A 23,856-nucleotide genomic window follows, 5' to 3' on the forward strand; every position below is an offset into this window, starting at 1 on the left:
AAAGTGAGGAATCGATTTCTTATGACTCTGTTTTTCCTCCAAAATAAATACACTTTTTTCTATTCTAAATTATTTTATAAAAATATTCTTATTATAATTATATTATAATTAATATTTAATGAATAATACATAATTATACTAATTTAGGAACATATCTTTATTATAATTATATCAAATTAATATTTAATATATTATTTAAATCTAACTTTTATATAAAAATAATATTTTGAATTTTAGTCCCTTTTTCGCTTAGTTACCCTTGTTGGCCTTTGAGACTACTTCTGGAAACTTTTTGTCTTTTTATCTCGTAACTAGCTACGAGACTTTTTCTTTTGTCTCGTCCCCAGCCACGAGACTTTTCTTTTTGTCTCGTCAGTCAACACGAGATATTTTTCAGTTTTATCTCCTGGTCAGCAGAAACAGAAATGGAGTAGAAGAAGGAGAGAATTACACCAAGATATATCCTGGTTTAGCTGCTAAGTGCAAGGCAGCCTACATCCAGTCTCCATCACAACTATGATGGAATTTCACTATAATCATTCTGATTACAGACTGTAAAGTGCTAACCCAACTTACAAAGGGATTCCCACAGAATCATGAAACACAATACAGATGTACAAAGAAACTCTAAGGACATCTATGACTTTTTCTTTTAATTTTGCACTCTCTGCCTTTTTTCGCTCTATGACTTTTTCATACAAACCTCATTGTTTGCCTTTTTTCATGAGACTCAAGACATGACAAAATTAAATAGAAAAATACAAAATAGAATACATTGAAGGAGAAGAAAAAAACTATTAGCTTGGGGAGCTATAGAAACTCTATGCTCACTCTTTTTCTTTTCCTTGAATCAACCATAACTGTTCACCCTTACTTATAGGAAGAACCCTCCAAGGTTGAAACCAGACAAACCAAGCCAATCTTTTTCTTCTTCAAACAGAACCGGTTCAGCCAGAGAGAGAGAGAAGAGATAACTCATGCAAAATTCAACATGCAATTACCTCTAGTCCTTCCTTGGTCACCACTCTTCATCAATCCTAGCCCTTCATCCTTGCCTTGCTCTCCAAGATGAACTTCTGGCCCTTGATGGTTCATGATGATGATAGTTTTATCTGCTCCAATCTCTGCCTCTTCCATCACATAGCCATTGTAGCTACCTCCTGTGATGTTATAGCAGAATCAGAGACAAGCCATCTTCTCCAAGATTTTTCTTCTCTGTTGGCCGAGATCTTCACTTTTATTTTTGGTATGGAGGAGTCAAGATCTCTTTACAAGATCTTACCACAAGTGAATGAGAATATTAGCCACAACATACTTTATGTTTCTTTTTCTTGCCATCATTGAGATGGTCTTGTTGCTTGCTCTATCTTCTTTTTGGTGGCTAGGTGTAGCTTCCATAGTTGCTGGGTAATGACCAAAACAAGATGAAGAAAGTGAGAGAGAGAGAGAAGAAAAGAAAAGCAAACAATGGATATTGACACATTAATTAAGAAAATAATTTGCTTTTACTTCCCTTAGCTTTTAGGTAGCGTGCCTCATTAAGACAAGCCATCTAATCAATGACAGTTTCTCTCTCATAGTTTTCATGCATTTATTAACTTTACTTTAATGAAATTTGAATTTTATTACATGGTGAAGTGTGAGATCTGTTGAAGGCATAAAGCAATAACAACATTTGCTTTCCTAGTTAATTGGTTTCGGATCATGTATTGGGTCATGTAGTATCAATATTAATTTGGGCTTGTAGCCATAATAGTTTAATTTGGCCCAATTAATATCACAACAATTCAGCCATACTTCATTGAACATTTTTGAAGCAAAGCTGAATGAGAAATAAATTCACACTTGGGCTTGCAGCCTTTCTTTTAATTTTTTCGACCCAATAATAAACCTGCATCACAAAATTATTAATTAACATATGTTAAATGAAAATCAAATTAATAATTTTGTAATTTATTATTTCAATAATGTTTGTTCATCATCAAAATTAAATTAGAGTTTTCCAAACTCATCAATCTCCCCCTTGATGACAAACATTATTAAAATTGAAATGGAAAGAAATTAAGGATTAAAGTATAGAGTACTCCCTTTGAATATTTGAATTTCTCCCCCCTTTTCAAATTGTCACATGACTCCCCCTTAATATATGCCATTTTTATCAAGGAAAGCTTTATACCTGTAATAATTTTATCAAGCCTAAGGCAAAAATGTTATTCAACATATTCAATGTAAGATGTTGAATGACTTGATTTATGAGCAGAATTGGATTGATAATCAAAACTCATTTGTTATCATAAATTGATTTTCTGCTCAAACATACAAAAACAACCAGGTTGATGTTTTCTGAAAAAATTCTAATTAAAACAAGGCAGGTTGATCATAGCAACAAAATTTCTAATCATCACATCAGAGCAAGTTAATCAAACGAGATTATTTCAAAACATAGCAGCTATGTACATGTTTCAACTTAAAGGAACTGCTAAAAATAAAACCAAAACAGCCATCATTATATTAAGGTAGGATAAATGCATCACAATTATTATCAACCAAGCATTTTACTAAGATAAACAGCAAGCAATCAGCAGTTATCACAGGATAAAACATATGCATTATCAACATGCATTATCAAGCATCAGCTGTATCATTTCAATAGGGGTGATCATGAATTCTTAAAAGAATTTCATCCCCTATTTTCTAGTTTCAATTTTTTTTAACCAATTCCTCCCCCTTTTGGTATCAAGGGGCACCTGCAAAAAGAGTGTAACATAGCAGAATATCCAAAATATTTCCAAAAGTGTCTACAGAGTATCACAGAGTTATAGAGCTAACAGTATCAAAGCAAAACAGAGTACCAAATAGAGTACCAAATTGAGCCTAATTATGCCAATATCAAATACTAAATAGAAGATTAGTCATCAGAGCACTAAAGATCAGATTCTTCAGCCCCTTCTTCACTCGCCATTCCCGGATCCTCATCAAGACTTTCTAGCATCAAACTGACTTTTTCTTTGCATCTTCCCTAAGCCTTCTCATTTTCATACGCTAGCTTGCGTCCTGCTTTATGAAATTGTATCATGAGTTTTGACATGTTTGAAAATTCAGTGAGAATTTTCCTAATGGATTCAGTCACCTTGGAAGATTCGGGCTGGCTCTCATAGTCACTCTCCGAAGCCCCAGATTTCTTGCCCTTTGTTCCCTTAACCGCTCCACCTCCCTTGATCATTGACACTTTATTTTCTACAGCCTCATTCAGAAGATCAACTTTAAAGAATTCAAAGATGCTGGTTAAGAGCATATAATAGGGCAGATTTGCCTTTTTGGTACTTTTTACCGATTCCCACATATGTCGGATCATGAGATAACCAAAAGATATTGGAGTAGATGTAACAAGTGCAAAGATGATTAGAGAGTCAGAGAGTGTTACTCTATTATGGGAGCCACTTTGAGGGGTCAGAATATGGGTGATAATCCTATGAAGCAAGGAGTTGGTTGGTCCGAGGGCTTTGTGGGTAGGAGTAGTACCATCCAAACCAGAGAGATTCTCACAAATATGTTGAAGAACAACTTTATAAGTGACATCGACCTGTGAGTCCCACTTTTTGGCCATGTAAGCTCTCGGCCCTTCCTCTTTGTAGCCCAAGGCCGTCCCAATAGTGGCAGTGTCAAGAGTGATGTGAACTTTCTTCACATATAAATGGATGGTGCCATCAATAAGTCTCATGTTGGCGTAGAACTCTCGAACTAAACCTGGATAAACTGGCTTCTGGATGTGAAGCAGAGGAGTCCATTGAAGCAGTTTAAAAAGAGGAGACACATTTATTCCCTTGCTGGTGAGAGAGTCTAGGTTGACAAGGTAAGTTGCACAGAGATGACGCTTTTCCAGAACTTCTTTATGGAATTCATATGAAGCACAGGAGTTGAATCGGGCCGGGCCATAGTGAGAGTGTGTTTTGCTGAATTTGTTCTTGAAATCCAAAGATTCCAGGTTTGTAGGTTCCTTGGTGTTGTGCAGAGCAAATCCTTTTGATTTCTGGCCACTCTTCCCGGGTGTTGCTTTCTTCTGTGGAGATGGTGGTGGAGACGGAATGGGTGATGTGTGAGACTCTTCTTCTTCCTCCACGGGAACTTTCTCTTTCTTCTTTCTTGAGGAAGTTTTTGTAGCTATGACCTTCCTACGCATGGTGTCGGTTTGCTTTGAGGGAGGTGAGGGAGAAGATGATGATGTAAAGTGAATATATCAAGGTATGAGATTGTGGAGTGGACAGTTTTTGAGAGATGAAAATGCGTTCACTTTTCCTGGGAGCAGTTTTCTTTTTCATGGTAGTGAAAATGGAGAAATGGAATATGAGGGGGTGAGTAGAAACCGAATGTGGTGAGGGAGGAGGGAGGTTAGAGAAGCAATAAATGTGTAGTGGAGAGAGAATTAAAGGGAATTAAATGACCATTAAGTGGCGGTTAATACCCAAGGAGTTTCTCTTTTATTTGAAATAAATTAAAAGGTGGTTTCCTAGAATCAAGGGATTAGGTGAAGAGAATGATTTGATTTGACAATAACCACTTCCAATAAGATTTGATGGGACATCAAAAGAAATTGTGATTTTCATAGAGAGAAACTAACAAAATGGTCAGAGTGGGGTCAAGAAAATTTGGTGGGGCCCATGAGAATTAATTTTTGGCACTGTCCCATCCTTGATCACATCCTTTCCAACACTCTTATTTTTATCTCGTCCATTCCTACGAGACAAAACTGAGCAGAGTCAATATTTCATAGGTTATCAATAGAACTTAATCAAACATTCCCAAACTTTTTCTCAAGGTACAGAATCTGTCTTCACAGAGGGGTTTTATAAAAATATCAGCAAGTTGATCTTCAGATTTTACAAATTGAATATTAATAGTACCCTTTTGCACATGTTTTCTAATGAAATGATATTTTATCTCAATGTGCTTGGTTCTTGAATGTAAAACAGGATTTTTGAAATGTTAATAGCACTCATATTATCACAAAATAAGGGTATACTATTTATTTTCAATTTGTAATCTTCCAACTGCGTTTTTAACCAAATTAATTGTGAACAACATGCATATATAGAAATATATTCAGTTTTAGCTGTGGATAGAGCTACTATTGCTTGTTTCTTGCTTGACCACATGTTGAGTGAGCTTCCAAGGAAGCAACACATGCCGGATGTGCTCCGTCTATCCACTCTATCTCCCGCATAATCTGCATCACAAAACCCTACTGTACAGAAGTCATTAGATTTAGGATACCACAAGCCATAATCACTAGTTCCCTTAATGTATCTAATGATGCGCTTAACAGCCGAAAGATGGGATTCTTTTGGGTGAGATTGAAACCTTGAGCATACACCCACACTTTGAACAATATCCGGTCTAAAGGAGGTAAGGTACATAAGTAAACCTATCATACCTCTATACCTTGTTTCATCCACATCTTTGCCATCATCATCCTTTTCAAGTTTTGTGTTAGGATGCATTGGTGTACCCATTGGTTTGGAACTTTCTAGGCCAAATCTTTTGATAAGTTCTTTTGCATACTTTCCTTGGTGAATAAAGGTACCACTAGGAGTTTGTTTAATTTGAAGGCCAAGGAAGAAAGTAAGCTCTCCCATTAAACTCATCTCAAACTCACTAGTCATGATTTTTCCAAACTCTTCACACAAGGACTCATTGGCCGATCCAAACACAATGTCATTCACATAAACTTGAACTAGGAGAATATCATCATTAGATGCTTTAATGAATAAAGTTGTGTCGGTAGTTCTTCTTTGAAAGTGATTTTCCAATAGGAAGTCACTAAGCCTTTCATACCAAGCTCTTGGAGCTTGTCTAAGACCATAAAGAGCCTTTGATAGTTTGAAAACATGATTTGGAAAATCTTTATGTTCAAAATCGGGGGGTTGTGCCACATACACTTCTCTACCAATAAAGCCATTAAGAAAAGCACATTTAACATCCATTTGAAATATTTTGAAACCCTTATGGGCAGCATAGGCAAGAAGCAACCTAATTGCTTCCATTCTAGCTACCGGTGCAAAAGATTCATCAAAATCTATACCCTCTTCTTAATCAAAACCTTGGGCCACTAGTCTAGCCTTGTTACGAACAACTTGTCCATCCTCACCAAGTTTATTTTTAAAAACCCACTTAGTACCCGTTACCTTCTTACCATCCGGATAAGGCACTAGTGTCCAAACCTCATTCTTGTCGAATTGAGCAAGCTCTTCTTGCATGGATATGACCCATGATGGATCTTTAAGAGCTTGTTTGACATTGTTGGGCTCCATTTGTGACAAGAGTCCAAAGTCGCTTGGTTCGGATTGTCTTTTGGTTGAGGAGCTTGTTGTTACTCCTTGAGAGGGATCACCAATGATGAAGTCATGAGGGTAACCCCTCATGGACTTCCATTCTCTAGGCTTCCTTTGTGGCGTTGATCTTTGATGAGTTTCTGTTGGTCTCACTGTTTCAGTTTCTTGTGCTGGCTCAGGAGACAAAATGGAAATGTCTCCTCCAATCTGACGAGACAAAACTGGTCTGGCAGATTCTTCAATTTGGACAGACTTGAGATTTTCTTTACTTGTTCCAACTTCTTCATAATCTGAATCACTTTCTATCACAGTACTGGGAATTAAATTAGAATCACAAAAAGTAACATGTATGGATTTCTCTATGGTTCTATGTTCTTTGAGATAAATCCTATAGGCCTTGCTTGTAGTAGAATATCCAACAAACATTCTTTCATAGGATTTTAGATCAAATTTGTCAAGGTTTTCTTTATTGTTAAGTACAAAGCATTTGCATCCAAAAACATAAAAGTACTTAAGATTTGGAGGGGTTCCTTTCCATAGCTCATAGGGGGTTTTCTTCAACCCTTTTCTAATGATTATCCTATTCAAAATGTAACAAGCTGTATTCACAGCTTCTGCCCATAAAAATTTAGGAATTTCATTCTCACAAAACATGGCCCTAGTCATTTCTTGAAGACTTCTATTCCTTCTCTCAACCACCCCATTTTGTTAGGGGGTTCTAGGGCATGAAAAGTTATGAGAAATTCCTAAGTCATCACAGAATTTTTCAAAATCTTGGTTTTCAAATTCTCTTCCGTGATTACTTCTCAAATGGGCAATTTTTAAATCCTTTTCATTTTGAATTTTCTTGCAAAGAATTGAGAAAGCATGAAAAGCATCATTTTTATGAGCAAGGAAAAGCACCCAATCAAATCTAGAGTAATCATCTACCACCACAAGACCATAGTGTTTACCTCCTAAGCTTTGAGTTCTTGTTGGACCAAAAAGATCAATGTGTAACATCTCTAATGGCCTTTTGGTTGAGATTCCATCTTTAGGTTTAAAAGAGGATTTTACTTGTTTGCCCAATTGGCAAGCATCACAAGTGAGATCCTTATCAAATTCGATATTTGGAATTCCTCTAACCAAATTTTTCTTGACTAGCTTAGAAATTTGGTACATGCTTATATGACCCAACTTTCTATGCCATAGCCATTTTTCAGATTCAAGAGATGTAAAACATGTCATGTTTTGTTCTTTCAAGTCCTCAAGAGTCAATCCATACACATTATTGCACCTTTTAGCTTCAAATAATATATCCCCAGTTTTCACACAAACTTCCTAAAAATAACTTCAAAACCTAAATCACACAATTGACTAACACTAAATAAATTATGTTTCAAACCATTTACAAGAAGGACATCATTTGTACAAGATGAAAAGTTTTTACCAACTTTTCCAACAGCCATTATTTTTCCTTTTGCATCATCACCGAAAGTGACAAGTCCTCCATCATATTCATTAAGCTTTATGAAGAAGGTTGTCTTTCCGATCATGTGCCTAGAGCACCCGCTGTCTATGTACCACATATTTTCCTTCCGTTTAGATGCTAGGCACACCTACAACACGAGCTTAAGTGACCTTAGGTATCCAAATTTTCTTGGATCCTTTCACGTTAAACCATCTCCTATGACCCAAACCATTGTAATCAAAAACAACTTTGTAAACTTTATCACCAATCATCCGTTCACCAAAAAAACATTGAATGGGAAAGTGTCCATTTCGGTTGCATAGTCTACAAAACCTTGGAGTTGTTGATTTGTTAAAGTAGGTGGGATCTTGAAACCTTATGTTTTTAGAAGATGAAGCTACATTTTCAAAAGAAGGTTTCTCATCAGATTTGTAAAACCCTAAACCAGCTTTATCAAAGAGTGGTTTTTGACTAGCCAATATTTGATTTAAATTTTCAGAACTTTGAGTAAATTTGGCTAAGTCATTTTCTAGATTTTTAATCTTTTTCAGCAACTCTTCATTCTCCTTAAAGCAATTTACATATGCAACAACAGAATGGTTACTTTCACAACTTCTAAGTTGGGCTTTTAACTGCTTATTTTCTTCAACAAGATCACAAGCAGTTTCGGCCTCCCTTAGCTTTTCCTTGAGAAAATCATTTTCAGTTTTAAGAATGATAATTTGTTGTTCAAGATCTTGGTTATAAAAGAGAAAACATCTTTTTTTTCAAAAAGGTGGTCTATCATAAGATGAAGATCTTCAGTGTTAGGGTTGTGAAAGACTACCTGATCTATGTGATCTGCCATGAGACATGGTTGTGACTTGGTCTCGGATTCCTCATCATCATCTGAGTCATTTTCCAAGTCTTCCCATGAAGCCATCAGTCCCTTCTTCTTTCCTCTTTTTGGCTTCTCCTCCTTCTTCAACTTGGGACAATCAGATTTGAAATGCCCCATTTCCTTGCAGTTGTAACAAGTTACTTTGCTTAGGTCTTTCTTCATTTTCCTTGAGCTGCTGCCTTTGCCTTTCCCTTTGAACTTCACCATTTTTCTGAATTTTTTGGCAAACAACACAAACTCATTTTCAGAGGAGTTATCACTGGATTCATCATCCAGGAGGTTAGTTACAGAAGAAAAAGTAATTTCTTTCTTTTTTGAATCCCTTTTTAAATAAGTATTTTCAAAAGCAAGTAAGTTTCCTCTCAAATCATCACATGTCATGGTGTCTAAATTACTACTCTCAGAAATAATTAAAGCTTTTGTTTCTCACTCTTTAGTGAGGCATCTCAATACTCTTCTCACAAGCACAGAATCAGAATGTGTTATTCCCATAGCATCCAAGCCAACAATGATGGTGTTGAACCGTTCGAACAGTTCATCAATAGATTCTCCTTCTTTCATTGTAAACATTTCATATTCTCTGTTTAACATGTCTATCCGAGTTTTCTTCACAATGGTGGTTCCTTCATGAGTGATTTGCAATTTATCCCAGATTTTCTTTGCCGTTGTGCATCGTGATACCCGTCGGTATTCCTCAAAGCTAATAGCACAATTGAGTAGATTTACAGCCTTGGCATTTACTTCCACCTTCTTTCTATCTTCCTCAGTCCAGCTTGCTTCTGGTTTAAGAGTGATTACTCCTTCAGCACTTGTGATAGTTGGAAATTGAGGACCCTCCAGGATAATATTCCATAGTCGATAATCCACTGCTTGTACAAAGATCTTCATTCTCTCCTTCCAATAGGTATAGTTTTTTTCATTGAAAAGAGGCGGTCTGTTGCTTGACTATCCCTCTGTGAGGTTGTAGGACACCAGATTTGAGCCACTGCTTTCTGCCATTTGGAACTTTTCTCCAAGCTACAAAGCTTGATCTCTTTGAGACCAAGCTCTGATACCAATTGATGGATATCAGTAGCTAAGAGAACGGGGGGTTGAATCTTAGCCCCTTTTTCGCTTAGTTACCCTTGCTGGCCTTTGAGACTACTTTTGGAAACTTTTTGTCTTTTTATCTCGTAACTAGCCACGAGACTTTTTCTTTTGTCTCGTCCCCAACCACAAGACTTTTCTTTTTGTCTCGTCAGTCAACATGAGATATTTTTTAGTTTTATCTCCTGGTCAGCAGAAACAGAAATGGAGTAGAAGAAGGAGAGAATTAAACCAAGATATATCCTGATTCAGCTGCTAAGTGCAAGGCAGCCTACATCCAGTCTCCATCACAACTATGATGGAATTTCACTATAATCATTCTGATTACAGACTGTAAAGTGCTAACCTAACTTACAAGGAGATTCCCACAGAATCATGAAATACAATACAGATGTACAAAGAAACTCTAAAGATATTTATGGCTTTTTCTTTTAATTTTGCACTCTCTGCCTTTTTTCGCTCTATGGCTTTTTCATACAAACCTCACTGTTTGTCTTTTTTCCATGAGACTCAAGACATAACAAAATTAAACAGAAAAATACAAAACAGAATACATTGAAGGAAAAGAAAAAAAAGACTATTAGCTTGGGGAGCTATAGAAACTCTATGCTCACTCTTTTTCTTTTCCTTGAATCAACCCTAACTGTTCACCCTTACTTATAGGAAGAACCCTCCAAGGTTGAAACCAGACAAACCAAGCCAATCTTTTTCTTCTTCAAACAGAACCGGTTCGGCCAGAGAGAGAGAGAGAGAGAAGAGATAACTCATGCAAAACCCAATATTAATTACCTCTAGTCCTTCCTTGGTCACCACTCTTCATCAATCCGAGCCCTTCATCCTTGCCTTGCTTTCCAAGATGAACTTCTGGCCCTTGATAGTTCATGATGATGATAGCTTCATCTGCTCCAATCTCTGCCTCTTCCATCACATAGCCACTGTAGCTACCTCCTGTGATGTTAGAGCAGAATCAGAGACAAGCCATCTTCTCTAAGATTCTTCTTCTCTGTTGGCCGAGATCTTCACTTCTATTTCTGGTATGGAGGAGTCAAGATCTCTTCACAAGATCTTACCACAAGTGAATGAGAATCTTAACCACATCATACTTTATGTTTTCTTTTTCTTGCCATCATTGAGATGGTCTTGTTGCTTGCTCCATCTTCTTTTTGATGGCTAGGTGTAGCTTCCATGGTTGCTGGGTAATGACCGAAACAAGATAAAAAAAGTGAGAGAGAGAGAGGAGAAAAGAAAAGTAAATAATGGATATTAACACATTAATTAAGAAAATGATTTGCTTTTACTTCCCTTAGCTTTTAGGTAGCGTTCCTCATTAAGACAAGCCATCTAATTAATGACAATTTTTCTCTCATAGTTTCCATGCATTTATTAACTTTACTTTAATGAAATTTGAATACCATTACATGGTGAAGTAGTGTGAGATCCGTTGAAGGCATAAAGCAATAACAACATTTGCTTTCCAGGTTAATTGGTTTCGGATCATACATTGGATCATGTAGTATCAATATTAATTTGGGCTTGTAGCCATAATAGTTCAATTTGGCCCAATTAATATCACAATAATTCAGCCATACTTCATTGAACATTTTTTAATCAAAGCTGAATGAGAAATAAATTCACACTTGGGCTTGCAGCCTTTCTTTTAATTTTTTCAGCCCAATAATAAACCTGCATCACAAAATTATTAATTAACATATGTTAAATAAAAATTAAATTAATAATTTTGTAATTTATTATTTCAATAATGTTTGTTCATCATCAAAATTAAATTAGAGTTTTTCAAACTCATCAATAATAATAATAATATCCAAGTAGAGAAACTTCTTTAGAGAACTCTTCACAGAACGCAACTCACCAAACTCTGGTTCTCTCTCCTTACTTCTGAATGATGAAAGATCTTCTTTTATCTCCTTGCATATTGCTGGGTTCCTCTTCCTAGGTCAACTTCTTGAGCTTTGTGCTTCACCAACCCAACCGTTCACTTTCTCCCATTTTTTACTCAAATTAGGGACTTTACTTCTAACCTTCTCTTGTTGACCGAAAACCATAGGAAAGCATAAAATAGATATCCTCAATGGTAAACCCAGATCTTGGCCATTGAGAAGCTACTTGGTCTCCAAGACTCACTTGTGACCGTAGATACATAGCAGTGGGAGCAGAAATCAACTTTTCCATGAATCCTATTTTCGGACTAGCAGAGAGTTGGGAAGAAGAGAAGAAAATGAGATGCACGTAGATGGAAATAAAATCACATTTAGCTTCTGGCCTCTTCTTGATATGGATTGATGTGGCTGATTGGACTTCTACCATTTGCTTAACTTTTCTCTTTCTTGCTTCTTTGGTGAATAGCTTAGGGAAGAAGCTCTCTCTTTCTTCTGTGATTTCTCATCAAGAAAGGAAAAAGTGTACGTTGATTTGGTGAAAGCAAATGAGAGGGAATTGCTTGCTAAATTCAAGTCGGGCTTAGATCGGATCTTGATTTGCTTGGCCTGTCTGATTTCTTTCTTTATTTTTCTTTGGGCTTCTGTTTATGTTATAGCCCACCAGCCTTATTTATATTTTTCTTATTCACTTGGGTTGCTGTTTTATATATGTTTTGGCCTGCAACACTAAACCAACATAATCAACACTAATTAGGTAATTAGCTCAATAAACCAATGTTTTTCATCATCAATTATATTAGTTAATAGTATTAATTATTGTTATCTATTTTATTTATTTACAGTCATAATTAAATCTTAATTAAATCTAATATAATTATAGTAAGTTTCTATAATTATAGCAATCTAAACCTGCTTCATATATAATAATAATATTATACATATTTATATATCTTTTTTATCTCTTTCCTAAAAATTTTGGCATATAATTAATATGGATAACATATATATATACTTAACAGGTGTCTCTATTTATATAATATTTTTAATTGTAGCAAGTATCTCAATTAAAAATTCGTACCGTGTGTAATTAGTGTGTGTATGTATATATGTAAGTCATAATAGTCAATTATTACAATTATTTATCATCTTAAAAATTCATACCTCATTCATAGACAGTCATATTTCTTAGCGTGTTTCTTAATTTATTTTTTATAACTTATTGAATACAATTTATTACAGTAAATTAATTATATCAATTAATTGATTTGATTAGGTAGTTAAATATCATACGATTTATTATAATTTATATTAATCAAATAATTATAATTTATTATATCAATTATTTAAATTCATTAATTTATAAGGTACATAATAACATAAATAATTTGTTACTTATACTAATTAAATAAAATAAATATAGATTAATTTAGTTAAAAAAATTATTGCTCCTATGTTTTCTTATTTATTTTTTAATTCATTAAATTCAATCAACTATTTTTAATTAATTTTTTAATTCAATAAATCAAATAAAATCAATTATACTAATTATTTGTATCAACTAATTGATTTGATTAATTCTTAAAAATATTTTTATTTATTTTATTTCATTTATTTAAATACATGAATTATAACTAATTAGTTATTTAATTTTAGTAGGATAAATATCAAATTCTATTCCTAATATAAAAATATAAAATTTTATTTATTCCATTTTTATTTTACCACTATAAAAGACCATATACGCTAGAAAAAATATCATTCATTTACCAATTATTCTTTTATTGGATAGCTTTCACAACAATTCTTTTTCTTCCTATGAAGCGTCGTCACAAGAAAGCAACTATCGTGGACACAAGTTACCACACACTCTTCAACTCCCGTGCTCATCATTCAAAGTAATATATGATATGTTATTCACAAAGCATTTATTTTGATCAAAAGTGTTATCATGTATGCATAAATAAAAAAAATCCGTAATTAAGCTTAAGTCATTTACCTATTTGTGTGGTATTCTATAGTGTGAAATTACTTTCAATGTGCAATGATATTATAGTTTAATTTATACTTTTATTTTAGAACTGTGTTATGATTTTATCTCATCATTTTTTCTCTTAGATATCAAGTTGATGTATTTTTATTTATTATTATTGAAACGGATGTGATATAAAATTTGTTAAAAAAATTCTCACATTCAATTTATTTTATTGTAGTCTTCTATCTCTTCTATTTCTTTTTATTTTTTTTAAATATCATATAATTTATTATAATTTATACCAATTAATTAATTAGAATTCATTATATCAGTTTGTTTAATTCATTAATTTATAATATGCATGATAAAATATATCATTTATTACTTATACGTTTATTCTTCTAAAATCTAAATCTCAATAATTATATTTTTAGTTTTTCTTATGAACAAAATATTATTAAAAATGAATAATAATTAACCACTCATACTTTTAATCAAAGTATTTGGATCATTTTTATATTTATTAATATTAATTGTTGATTATTTTTTCGTAAATAAACTGTATTATAATTTTATGTTAGTTCATAATTGATTAATGATTAATGTTCATTAATATCATACTTTTACTTTTTTAAATTATTTTAAATGAATATTTTATCAAATACTAATTAAAGTCTTTCATTCTTCTATTTGCTTTTACTAATCTATTATCAAATTATTATATAAAATTAAAATCATATTAATAAATTTAATATTAAATTTAATATGACTTTTTATATAGAATATTTTTAGATATTTTTGGTCTAATCAACCAAAACTATTCAATTATGAATAGTCATATCTATCTTATTTTATATTATTAACTAATTAAAATTACTAAAATTTAACAATATAACTCTATTTTATATTTTTATATTTAGTCCAATCTATCTAAACTATATAATAATCATTTCAATTTTTATATTTTATAATGTAATACTACATACATTAATAGTAAAATAACATAGTAAATTAGCATGTTTTAATATTAAATATAAAATTAATATGTACAAAAAATTTTAAGTTTTTAAGTCAATACGGATCATTGTAAACAATATTTATTCATGATATAAACAAAGAAATACAGAATCTTAAGTTTTGCATATAAAAATTTAGAAACATGTTATATGTACAAATGTAATTATATAGTGTTAATTTTTTTAATGGTATAGACTAACAATTCTAATTTTATTTCATGGTTAAATTAAAAAAAAAGTCGTAATTTTAAAGGTAGTCAAAAAAATAACGAAGGGAGTTAACTTATATTATTCTATTAATTTATTCAATATATTAAATTATTTTATTTATATTCAGATTAATTTTTAAATGTTTTAAAATAAAAAAGTATAATTAATTATAATTTGCATCTTAAATTATATTGAGTACATAATATTCTGTTGTGCTATTAAAAGTAAAAATGAGATAACAAATATAATTTTATCTTTGAAAATTAATTTGGTTTATGGCCATGATGCAGTGTTACCTTTGGAAATTAATTTGAATACTTTAAGAGTATCAAAACAAAATGATTTGCCAGTCGATAATTATTGAAATGCAATGTTTGATGAGTTGAATGAGTTAGATTCAAGTCTCTGGCCGCAGTCCAACAAGAGCATGGGAGATCTTGAGATAAAACTCTTCACGGAAAACTTGAATTGGTTGAGCAATTGCAAGACAGTTTTCTATTTTAGATTTGGCTGTAGCCTCCTCAGTTTCAGTTTCTTGGAGTTGAAATTGAGATTCAATGTTTCATTGAGAATTTGTTGGAATTCTTGGATTGAGGCAGAATGTGGTGTGTTAGTTGGCAATACAAAGGAGAAATTCAAGCAATCTTTCAGAAGTTTGTTGAGAATGGAGTCATTAACCCATGTGGTAGGTGGATGATCCAAGAGTTTGATGAGTGATTGAAGTTGTTTCCGAGTGTTGGGATCTAATTCGATTGGAGGCTTTGATATAACAGGCCTTGAGATTGCTGGTACAGGCACTAGCACTTTGTTTTCTTGGATAATTTTGTTTAAAACAGAAGTTAAGTCTTCCAAAGTAGTACTGGTTGGTGTGGTAGGAACATTTGACGTCCCTGGTTTTAGTCCTGGAGGAGTCTGGAGTGTAGGATCAGGTTGTAACTCTGGAGGGGTTTCCAAAACTTTGGATCGAGAAGAGTCTGAATTGGTGGTGTCAGCAGCCTTAGAAGCAGAGTCAAAATATGGGACTGCTTGGTTTTCTTCAATAAAAGTAGCTTGATCATTTGGTGAAGTTGCTTCGAGTCTGTGGGTTTTTTTTTTTGGAGAGTGTTGCAAAAGATTTGTTGTGGAATCAATCACCTGTGTTGTATGAGAAACAGGTGGAAAGGTGTCTGAAATTGTTTGAGTGGGTCCTGTGAATTGAATAGAGTCATGTGATGTAGATTGTTCTTGACCTTGTTGTTGTGGCAGAATTGACTGGTCAATAATCCCAACAGTTGATGTCGAATGGACAATATTGACAGGTTAGTATAGAAGGTACACAGTTACAAGTTTGAAATCTATTTTAAATTAAAGTATGATATGTGTAGAGATAATGGTATTACCTGAGAGAGCTTGGATCTTAATACTAGTTGAGAACCAGAATCAGAATCGGCTGCATCTTCTGATGGAGAAGAGACAGTAATAGCATCTTTATTGGTTGGCTCACTCTCATCAGCGCTCTCACTCGATGTCAGTAGTACTAACTGATAAAAGATTCAAAATTGAGTCTAAATAAGAATACCTAACTTATATGGTTTTTAAGTTAAAGAGAGGAATTATAAAATTACCTTTCGAGAAGTTCTGGTAGGAGTTCTTCTACTTTTAGAGGGTGGTGGTCGAATAATTTCAGGTTTCCTTTTTTGAGTTCTTTTCGGGGAACCCTCAGCAACAGGGATAGTACGAATTACAATTTGTTGAATTTCTTCCAAGGTACAAGTGTACCTAGAATAATAAGTAGTTCACCATTCAAAACAGGATTATGTGATATAGAAACTGCGATCGTACACCATGAAATTGAAGCGGTCCCTGCGCTGTTGATTCTTTAAGAGGCAAGAATCAAAATCCTCTTGATTGGTTAAAGCAAAGTGGCAGAAAGGCTCATCTTTTCGAGGTTGTGGTGTTGGGATGGCTTGAAAAAGTCTAAATTGGCTGGCTATCATATTTGGAGCATACAGGGTGATTTTGAATTTTTCCTTTTTGTGTAAAGTTAACCCTATTGGTATTACTTGTAGAGCCAGCATATTTGCCCAACTTCGATTTGTAAGATCATTTGCTTCATTGGTGTCAGGGAAGAGTAAACGGTCCAACCAAGCAGAACCACGATTGCGACGCAAGAAAGGAGTTAAATTGAGTTGGTCATTGTCAAAATCTTTACAAGAATGGAAAAGGGAGAAAACAGCCCAAAATCTATCTTCATCTGATTCAGTATCTGAAAAATTTGGTTTGCATTCAGTTAATCGAAAATCTTTAATGTATTGCTTGTCAGTATTACCATATTTCAGGTTTTGTCATAAAATTTTCGAAAATGGCATTAAGGCATAGTTGGAGAAACTATAGAAGGCCTCCTGCACTGATGATTTTGTTGTCTCGGGGGTCACAAACAAATTGACCAAACTCTTCAAAAATGTGTGCTAGAAGAAGCTTGGCCAAATTGAGAGCTTTTCCTTCGTGAAGAAGAATGGCTAGAGGAAGGTAAATTCTCGATATTTGGATACTTCGAGAATAGAATAGGATGGCATTCAACCAATAAAATAGGAAAGCAACATGTTCATTATCAGTGATTTTTGTACCTTCTGCACCTATGTTGTGGGCAATGAAGTTACTGTAAGAGTTGGTCAGGACCACATTGTATTGACGCTTTGACTGCATGTCAAGAGTACAGTATGGGAAATTGATCGAAAGCCCTGTAATAGCAGCCACGTACAGAAGAGACATTCCAATCATTCCACATGGAAGGTGAAAGTTGTTAGTTGTTCTATTCCAGAAACAGTTCGCAGCCCCAATCATCCAAGGGTGGGTGATTAGTGAGAATTGGGAGAGCGTTAGTAGTTCATGGATTTCTGAAGATTTTCAATCAGCATTTTTAGTAGGCTCAAGACGTCGATACCAAGCTGTGAAATCGTAGCCCCTAAGACTAATCTTCGGATTATTCCTGAAAGTCTTTTGGTTGATAAAATGAGAAATATTGAAGGATTGGTTTATCAACAAATCTTTCCCTTTGGCACTTGGGAAGAAAGAGAGTTTTTTGTTCGCCCTTTCCAGAGATTCAATTGGTCCAAGGAAACAGTGTGTCTTGGCTCCAATGGTGAAAGGGATTAGGATTCTGGTGTCTTTGGATGACAAATGAGGATCGTCGATGACTTCATCATTAACTTGGTTGAGAATGCGAAGAGCTTGTGGAGATGGCGGTGTTATTTTGTGACCTTTTCTCTTATCTTGGGTGGTAGTTTGAGAAGAAGAACTAGTCATTTTCAGGAAGAATAAAGATTGAAGATTTAATGAAGAAATCTTAGGGTACAGAGAAAACTCAGAGAATGATGGAGTTCAGGAAGTTTGAATGAAGGTAACAATGATGAATTTAAAGTGTCACTGTAGCCGTTACTGTAAAGGAAATGTGAATAGAGGTAACTTCACGAAGAAGATGAAGTAATGGAGAGAGAAAGCGCAAGTCTCGAGAGACGTGTCGAGTGGATCAATCGTAATGGGAGATTTAATGGTAATTATTGTTGATTTTGAAACTGACGTTTTTTGGATTAAATGCTTTATTTTTCGATAACGATATCGAAAGCAATCATATTAATCCAAGGGGGCAATTTGTTGATCGAAAATATTTTCGATCGAAGAGATTTGTCAGATCGATGTGAATCAATTATGGTTTCTCGAGAAGACACATGCATAAGTATGAGTTTGAGAGTAGTCATCGTTGATTTGGGTTTCGATTATTTTGTCGAATCGAATGAGGTTTAATCGAATAAGGGATTTGATTTAAGAAATCGAGTAAAGCCTTCGAAGAGCTGATTGAATAGAAGTGGAAGCGGAAAGGTTAGTAGCTTTCATCATGCAAGGAAAACATGGGGAATATCTACAATCACGCAGCGGGAACAGTTACCAAGAGTGATTGTATTTCAAATTCATAATTTCTTATTTAATTGTAATTTAATTAACCGTTATGTAAGATAGCCTATAAATACTGTGAAGTGTTAGAGAATAAGGGTTGGAACTTTTACTCAGAAAAAACACTCTAGCACTCTCACATCCCAGCGAATCACTGAATTTGCGATTGAGTTACATTTTCTATAGGGTTCCTTCCATCTTCTTCTTTTATTTAATTTGTCTTTACTGTAACTTTAACATTTCAATTAATCATGTTTACTAAGTATTCTCTACTTTTCTTTTTAATTTTTCTTTTTGCATTTTATTGTTTAAGTTAAGAATTCTTTGATTTAATTAAAGGCATTTTCATTGTTTTATTTTAATTATGATGCAAACCTTTTTTCATGTTCCATGTATTTAGTTTTTTTGAAGATTTTAATTTCTAAGTTTCATTCATTAATTTACAAATTTGCTTTTTCTTTATTTTCAAACTCTCTGTCTAATCGAAGACACTTTGATGCACTTCTAGAAAACTGGTACTCATACAGAGAAGTAGGTTTCACTCCCAAATTCCTAAATATCAAACAACTATCGATTTGCTAAAAATTGACAAAACACTACTTATAATAATGAATAAATGGTTAAAATAATTCATTTAATTTCAACTACTAATTTAATTAATCCCTCACATTTTCATTTAATCAAATTAGCACCTAAATTAACTAATAATTAAAGATGGTAAAAAAATTCGCACTTGCAAATACATGTGAAAATTATTCGCGATGGAGAAGCTAACAAGGACTTGTAAAATCTCCACGAAAAGGAAGACCCACTCCACAAATAAATAAGAACAGGAGACTGGAGCGGGAATTAAAGTACCGATTTTATGGGAACTCACAAAATCTCCGCAAAACGAAATTCACTTAAATATTCTTATATATATAAGTTGGGTAAATAATTTTAATTTAGTTTATTTTAATTTATATGTTAAAAATTTTATGTGTATATTTCTATGTTAAATTTGTGTTTGATTTAATATATTCAGTTGAATTGTATAATAATTTATTATGGTTTTATTAATTTGCTTTTTTAAAAAAAATTAAAATTTAATGATATCTATAAATACTCGTAAAAAAAATAATATAACCGATTGTCATTTTTACTAATAAATCATATTAGTCAATGACCTATTTTTTTCTCACAGCATTGGTCATACCATTAGTCAATTGGTTAAATGATGATTTACCATATCTAAATTACCTAATTATCCTATGAGTTTAGCTAAAATAAAGTTGTTAAGTGCTAATTAAAAAAGTTTTTTTATAAAAAAATAAAATAAAATCATTTTTTAATACATTCTTTATGTATTCATTAAAATAAAAGTTTTTAAATTTTTTATTAAAAATAACTTTAATATTTGTTGACAAGACACGTGATAACTAAATTTTTATTTTAAAACCAATTATAAAATCTAAAAATACTGTATCTTTCTCTTCCAGTTACAACTCGTCATTGACATCACAACCATTTATGCCATTATTACCACCACTATGACCACACAAACCTCTCTTTCCCATCCATTTTCACTTTGTAACTTGTGCTTTGTAACTTGTGCTAATAGGACATGGGATATATCTTCTTCCATTCTTAGTAACAAGGCAAGCCAATCTAGATTGACACATAATAACACACTATTATTTTTATAAGTTTTGCACTGAAACTCAGACCCAACCTAACCAAATCTTGGCTTTTGTTATATTGGCAATGTCAAAATGATGATACGTCCTAGTAGTATGAGGGCCGTATCCAACTTTCATGAATGGAACCAACAGTTTTATTGAAATTTGGTTAACATTTAACCAACAAAAACAAAGTGAGAAATCTCACAACTTTAAATAAAATCTCACACCATTAAAATCACCAATAATAATTAATTGATGGTTATAAATCACAAAACTTGCTACCTCGTAATACTCCTCCTAATTAAATACTGGACTTGCAAAAATTGGCAATGCAACAAGTTCTATTTTTTTTTCGTTTATCTTTGCAAAAATCTATAGTTTGTTTGTGACAAATTTTATAGACAAGGCGAATACAACTCTAGTTGAGATTTTAAATATAATTTTGAAAAGTAGTTCGAATTGATTAATTTGACATGGTTAATTGAAATAGATTTAGATTCTCTCAATTTTAAATTTTATTTTAGAAAATAAAGTGTGATCTCTCATTTATTTTATAGGCAAGACAAAAAAAAATACAAAAGAAAATTATTTAAAGGTAAAAAATTATACTTTACTATATTAAGTAAAATTTTAAAATTTAGAAGATTCAAATTCAATCGAAAAAATGTTATCAAATTAGTCTGGTTCATTGTTGGACCTTTTGTAATTTTTGACTATCCAATTGGAGTAGGGAAAAACATGTGATATATTCCTTCTAGACATGGCTTCTTTGGATGTTTGTACCCAAATAATTCAATGCATTGGCATCAAAGCAAATGTCTTTCGTGCATTGATTTACAAGGAAATCCTTCTCTCCCATCATCAAAGAAATTAATTAATTTGTTATTGTTAGATTAACCTATATTTGGAAGAATTATACAAAATCCCCATTATCTACAACTCAATAATGCACAATTCATTTTTATCTCATACTTTAATATCCCTCTGATTTTGGTCGTTTTATATTTAACTGTTTATTTTAGATTTGGGGGAAAGAAAAAGAAAGAAATGCAGAACAATGTCTTATCTGTGTGGTCAGTGATCAAAAGGAAGGTAATTCAAACAATATGGCAATGGATATGGATATGAATGCTATGAGACTATATAAGTTAATTTCTCCCACTGTGTAGAAACAGCATATGAACATGGCTAAACTAAAGTTTGCGTCGTAGTCAAATCTTGATACATATGGCATCAAAGGCGAGTGTATTTATTGCTGAAACAAACCAAGGAGGGAACTGAACAAATAACATTAAGTTTAATCATAATTCAAATGCTATATTACTGAAATCCATCACAGAAAACATGTTTAGTGTAAAACTAAATTAGAACTCAATTGAACTCTAAGAGAAACAAACTTTGCTTTTCCCTAAGAAAAAACGGGGTCAACGAACAACAATGTTAAAGAAACCTAGCTGCCAAATTTGCTACACTTCATCTTCAACCGCAACAATTTTGTATTTCCCTGATTGCTGTTGCTGCCAAAAAAAAAACCCATCAAAATTGAATTCCAAGTAAATCAATACGAGTGAGTTATAAAACGGTTACCTTGTCCCAAATTTGGGTGTGGGTTTTGCAGAAGCCAGCAACAATGGTAGCACCCTTCTTGCCTTGCTTATACTCAATACAAAGCTCCTCTTTAATCCCACAAGTAACATGAAACGCCAAACCGCACTTTGGCTCAGAGCACACAACAGCACAACCATCACAAGAATCACAAACATAGCACCTCTCCAACCACCTCTTCTTCGGAACCATAGAACAATCGATTCCTTCTCTCCCTTCAGGATCCAAGAAGAACACCTCCGGCACCAGCAGCGCGCAAACGATGTGAGCCCAACGGTTATCCGTTGTCTTCTTCATCGCGCCTTCGGTCACCGGACAGAGGCAGCAGCAGCAGCAAGAACCAGAGGATGCATCTGAAGCAGCTTCTTCGTCTTTGAAACGACACCGTTCGCAGAACCAGTCTCCGTCTGGGATTGACTTTGAGAGCGGATTTCCGTAGCAGGAAGCGTGGACCATTAGGTCACAACCGTCGCAAAATACGATTGGATCCGTAGGGTCTCCGTCTGTGCTCTGGCACACACAGCATAAAATCCCGTCGTCAACGTCAACGTCAACATCATCGCAATCGTTGACGTTACCGTTGCCGTCAAGATATTGCTCTTGACGCTTTTGGAGAGATGAGGGGAGAGATTGGAGCTTTTTGTCGATTTCTTGGTATTCGAGGTTGAGGTCGATTTGGAAGGGTGAAACGGCGTCGTTTTGTGGGAGGAAGGGTTGAAAAGCGCATACTCTTTTCTTGGCGGGTAAAGAATAAGCAGTGGCGGAAGGAGGGATTGGATTTGGGTTCAGGTTTTCGTAAAACGCAGCGTTTCGGGAATCTTTGCGCTTCTTGGCAGGTAAGGGAGTGTTTTGTTGTTGTTGTTGGAGTTGTAATCTGAGTCTCTTGAGGGGAGGTAGGTCGTAGAATGTGGAACCAGAAGAAGAAGAATCCATTTTTTGTTCGGGGGCGGGGGGGTTCTGTCTCTGTGTCTTTGGTAGGTTCGTGAATTGGAATTTGACAAGTGAGAAAGAAATGGGTTTGGCACTTTGGTGCTATGCTTTCAATTCAAAACTAAAAGATGCAATGGAAGTGGAAGCGGTGAATTGAAAGGGAAAATGAAAAATGAAAGGGAAAAGAGGGCCGGGAAAACGGAGGAGGGAAGCGAGGAGGGGAGAGGTTTTCGAAATGAAAACATTTTTGGTAGTTTAGGGCAATGAAAATTTGGCGCGGAAGCCAAACGGTTTGTGTGTTTACTGTTTAGACTTTGGAATTTTTTTGATAAATAAATTAACGCGGGCGCGGTTTGTTTTCTGAAATCTGGATCTGGTTGTTGCCATTCCGACTAGATTAGTACTAATTAATTAAGTACAAGTTGTACAATACAAACTAAATAAATTATTAGAATATTAGTAATTACTTAAGCTTTTTTTTTTTTAATAAGAAGTCCAACACAATAAGGAGAAGTATTTAAAAAGCGCTTTTTAATTTTGATATTAAAGAGTAGTTGGTGTTAGGCGTGGATATGGGGGGACTGGGTGCTTAACAAGGGTGTGGTGTCAGGAAGAATGCTATAACAGGAACTAGAGATGTTGATCGTCCTGAACTTCACATTGTAAATTATCTGTCTAATCCTGATTATGTAAATTAAATTTTTTAATTTTTTGCAAATTTCTGTATTTTAATTAAATTTTGTAGAATTTTTTTTTATTTTATGGTTAAATATTGCAGTTAGGTAGATAGATATGTAAATGTTGATTGTTACAGATTTTGTAAGAATTTTTTCGGAGTAGTATTAGAAATTTTAATTAATTAATAAAATCTAATGATTAATTTAAAAAT

At 33.6% G+C, this 23,856-nt stretch overlaps 1 protein-coding gene across 2 annotated transcripts; it reads right to left on the bottom strand.

Annotated features, from left to right (window-relative positions):
- Positions 1 to 21,639: 21,639 nt before the first annotated feature.
- On the bottom strand, positions 21,640 to 23,178 carry LOC107483898 (mst2 complex subunit nto1). Of its 2 annotated transcripts, none has more exons than XM_016104505.3 (2): positions 22,020 to 23,178; positions 21,640 to 21,943 (listed from the first exon to the last, which is right to left on the bottom strand). In XM_016104505.3, the coding sequence occupies exons 1-2, from the start codon at positions 22,968 to 22,970 to the stop codon at positions 21,899 to 21,901; spliced, it is 996 nt and encodes a 331-aa protein (XP_015959991.1). In that variant the 5' UTR covers positions 22,971 to 23,178; the 3' UTR covers positions 21,640 to 21,898. The 2 variants fall into 2 exon arrangements, with proteins under 2 accessions (XP_015959991.1, XP_015959990.1); XM_016104504.3 differs by having other exon boundaries at positions 21,640 to 21,949; positions 22,020 to 23,176.
- Positions 23,179 to 23,856: the final 678 nt, after the last annotated feature.

The sequence above is a fragment of the Arachis duranensis genome, chromosome 4 (genome assembly GCF_000817695.3).
Source record: "Arachis duranensis cultivar V14167 chromosome 4, aradu.V14167.gnm2.J7QH, whole genome shotgun sequence".
NCBI classification, from domain to species: domain Eukaryota; kingdom Viridiplantae; phylum Streptophyta; class Magnoliopsida; order Fabales; family Fabaceae; genus Arachis; species Arachis duranensis.